Source organism: Triticum aestivum, chromosome 7D (assembly GCF_018294505.1).
Source record: "Triticum aestivum cultivar Chinese Spring chromosome 7D, IWGSC CS RefSeq v2.1, whole genome shotgun sequence".
Lineage (NCBI taxonomy): Eukaryota > Viridiplantae > Streptophyta > Magnoliopsida > Poales > Poaceae > Triticum > Triticum aestivum.
The window spans coordinates 544,780,490-544,783,824 of record NC_057814.1 but is presented as its reverse complement, the minus strand read 5'-3'; the positions used below and the strand labels follow the sequence as shown (position 1 = coordinate 544,783,824).

Below are 3,335 nucleotides of genomic sequence, written 5' to 3'. Positions count from 1 at the left end.
GAACAATGTAGACATGACCGAGACACGTCTCCGGTCAATAACCAATAGCGGAACCTGGATGCTCATATTGGCTCCTACATATTCTACGAAGATCTTTATCGGTTAAACCGCATAACAACATACGTTGTTCCCTTTGTCATCGGTATGTTACTTGCCCGAGATTCGGTCGTCGGTATCTCAATACCTAGTTCAATCTCGTTACCGGCAAGTCTCTTTACTCGTTCCGTAATACATCATCTCGTAACTAACTCATTAGTTACAATGCTTGCAAGGCTTATAGTGATGTGCATTACCGAGTGGCCCCAGAGATACCTCTCCGACAATCGGAGTGACAAATCCTAATCTCGAAATACGCCAACCCAACAAGTACCTTCGGAGACACCTGTAGAGCACCTTTATAATCACCCAGTTACGTTGTGACGTTTGGTAGCACACAAAGTGTTCCTCCGGTAAACGGGAGTTGCATAATCTCATACTCATAGGAACATGTTTAAGTCATGAAGAAAGCAATAGCAACATACTAAACGATCAAGTGCTAAGCTAACGGAATGGGTCAAGTCAATCACATCATTCTCCTAATGATGTGATCCCGTTAATCAAATGACAACTCATGTCCATGGCTAGGAAACTCAACCATCTTTGATCAACGAGCTAGTCAAGTAGTGGCATACTAGTGACACTATGTTTGTCTATGTATTCACACATGTATTATGTTTTCGGTTAATACAATTCTAGCATGAATAATAAACATTTATCATGATATAAGGAAATAAATAATAACTTTATTATTGCCTCTAGGGCATATTTCCTTCATCAATGTGGCACTGAAGCGGCACTGACTTCTTCAGGCGGGAAATGATGCGGTCGAGAAAGACTGTTTGAGTGGGCCCGGGTATCCAGATGTGTGCATGACAGCAGTTTGGACGCTTGCAAAGACCTCCCCCCTCCCCCTCCTTCCAGTTTGCGAGAAAAACGACGCCCGGACCACCGAGCGGATCGATACATGACCGCGCTGGATGGCAAAACATGTCCGAACCATGCGATCCGGAGGATCATGAATGGTTTGTGGGTCCGTGTTGGAATGGTAAAGATGGTGTTAATTTATGTTTTATTTGAAAGGAAGATGATGTTAATTTCGAAAACCTAAACTAAACACACTCCTCTATACCAACACGCAGGTCGAGGCCCTCGTGGCTGCACGCTTTGTTACCAGCATCGGCATGGAGTTCGCCGTCGTCGTCGCGCCGGTCTAAAATGCAAGATTCCACCGCCGCCCCCGCGCAGCGTGCCGTCGTCGTTGCTCCACGTACGTCCATGCCGGGTTTCGTGGACAGGACTCGATATGACTTGTGGTGGAGTTTTAACGTCTCTGGATATTATACTTTGGCCGGATATTTATCAACGTCGGAATCCTTCTCGGTGACACGTCCAACTACGCCGCCTTGCCCGGCCTGCCGGTGCACCTCGGCTGTCGCTCCATGTACGTCACCGGGACTCCGGGAGTGCTTCTAGAGTGTGAAGAAGCAACGTCTACAAACAATTATGTTACATGTCGACTTTGCCACCAACATTCACTTTCTTCTGAGATTGCCGGACATAATTGAGAGGCTAGTAACAGCTGAGATCATGTCAATTTCATTATTTTTGAGATAGCTCACCGTTCATGTCGATCATGTCAATTTCGAAAACCTAAACACACCAAATATCCTAAGCCTATCGTGACAGACGCGTGGAGTAAAGACGTGTCCCACTAAACATACTCCTATATATCATGACGCAAAAACTAAAGAAAAATAATAAGAAAAGCTAAGCAAAAATATCTATGCTAGCTTGGAGTAGTGCTACTGTCTCTGCATGCTGAGCTCCCTGCGGAAGTTGCCGATGAACCGCTCCGTGTTGGCAAACAGCTCCTCCCGACTCATCTTCACGTCGCCGTCCATGTCGACTTCACAATCTTCCTCCTCCTCCTCTTGACGTACCGTTTCCTCTCCACCGGCCTGGCTGCCGTTCAGCGCGCTGAGGAAGAAGATGCCCGCCGTCGACGGGCACTTCTTCAGCACCTTCAGGACCACCTCCTTGGTCTTCGTCTTCAGCTCGATTATATTACTCGCTACAAAGGCAGGTACCAGCACCACACGATCCCGATCGTCGGGCTGGACTGATCCAGCCCTCTGGAACGGCGAGGCCGCGATACCGACGGGCGCGACGGCCTCACCGGTACAGGAAGACCCGTGCCGGTCTTCGTCGTCGGCGATGGAAGCGCCGCCGCTGCCGACGAAGGCCTGGATGCCGAGCGCGAGGACGATGCCGTTGAAGAGGAGGTAGCCGTAGGCGACCCTGAGGAAGACGGGCAGCAGCAGCGCGAGGAGGAGGAGGGCGAGGAGGGAGCCCAGCTTGGCCACCTGGGAGATCAGTGCCGCCGGCGGGAGCGTGAGCTTTACCCCCATGGATCGACGAGCTTAATTTGCCGACGGTGCTAGCTAGTGGTTCAGGTGGACTGCCTCTATTGTCTGGACTCTGGAGCAAGGATACTATCTATCGGTCTAGCCGTCCTGCCAAGTTTATATAGACAAAAATCAGATATTTTCCTGGCCGTGCAATAAATTTAAAAACCAGATATTTTCTTGCTGGCTAAGAAAAATAAACATATCTGTCACTGCGCTGATGACGTAGAAGAATTTGTAGTGGGTATACCTACCAGTTGCTCCACTAGTAGACCAAATTAATTAGCGGGAAAAGACAAAGCCTTGGCGAAACATCACATTAAGCTAGCTAGCTGATCTTAGTATCAGTGCCGGTGCGTGCCTACGTATAGTGCACTGATCGAATACTTAGGGCGGTCCGATAAGGGATTCCCTACTCGAAAGCGGGCACCGTAGAAATTAGATGCATTGAATGAGTTAGCGCGTTGGACGGTGCTACGAGTACGTACAGTCGCGATCACCCGTAGAAGGGCGTGTATGTCAAAATCATGACGCGCTGGCTGCGGACGAGTCCATATTGGCCCAGTCGGCCAAGGTTTGTGGCAACAGTTACTTTTAGCCTCCAACAGGAGCCCTGCTCCGGTGCTCCCCTAACCTAATTTTCGAGGGGTATTTTAGTCCCTGTGAGTTTGTTTTTTATCCTGGCCCGTCGTAGTCCAGATCCAAGCCCTGTCTAGCCCTGTATAACCCAAACCGTACAGTATCCTAGTTGAAAAAAAAACATCACGCGATCCCATGACCACGTAAGACCTGCCTCCAACAGATGAACGCACGTTACGCACGCACGCATGCACCCGTATGAGCACCTCGGGGGATATTTCTCTTCCACCAACGTTATAAAGTCTGATAGTA

The 3,335-nt window shown here is 49.1% G+C and overlaps 1 protein-coding gene across 1 annotated transcript; it reads right to left on the bottom strand.

The window, feature by feature from the left end:
- Positions 1-1,600: 1,600 nt before the first annotated feature.
- Positions 1,601-2,545, bottom strand: LOC123166809 (uncharacterized). The gene has a single exon (XM_044584609.1). The coding sequence runs from the start codon at positions 2,445-2,447 to the stop codon at positions 1,842-1,844; it is 606 nt and encodes a 201-aa protein (XP_044440544.1). The 5' UTR covers positions 2,448-2,545; the 3' UTR covers positions 1,601-1,841.
- Positions 2,546-3,335: the final 790 nt, after the last annotated feature.

Excerpts from the sequence above, each read along its gene's own strand:
- LOC123166809 (XM_044584609.1), bottom strand. The coding sequence starts at position 2,447 with ATGGGGGTAAAGCTCACGCTCCCGCCGGCGGCACTGATCTCCCAGGTG.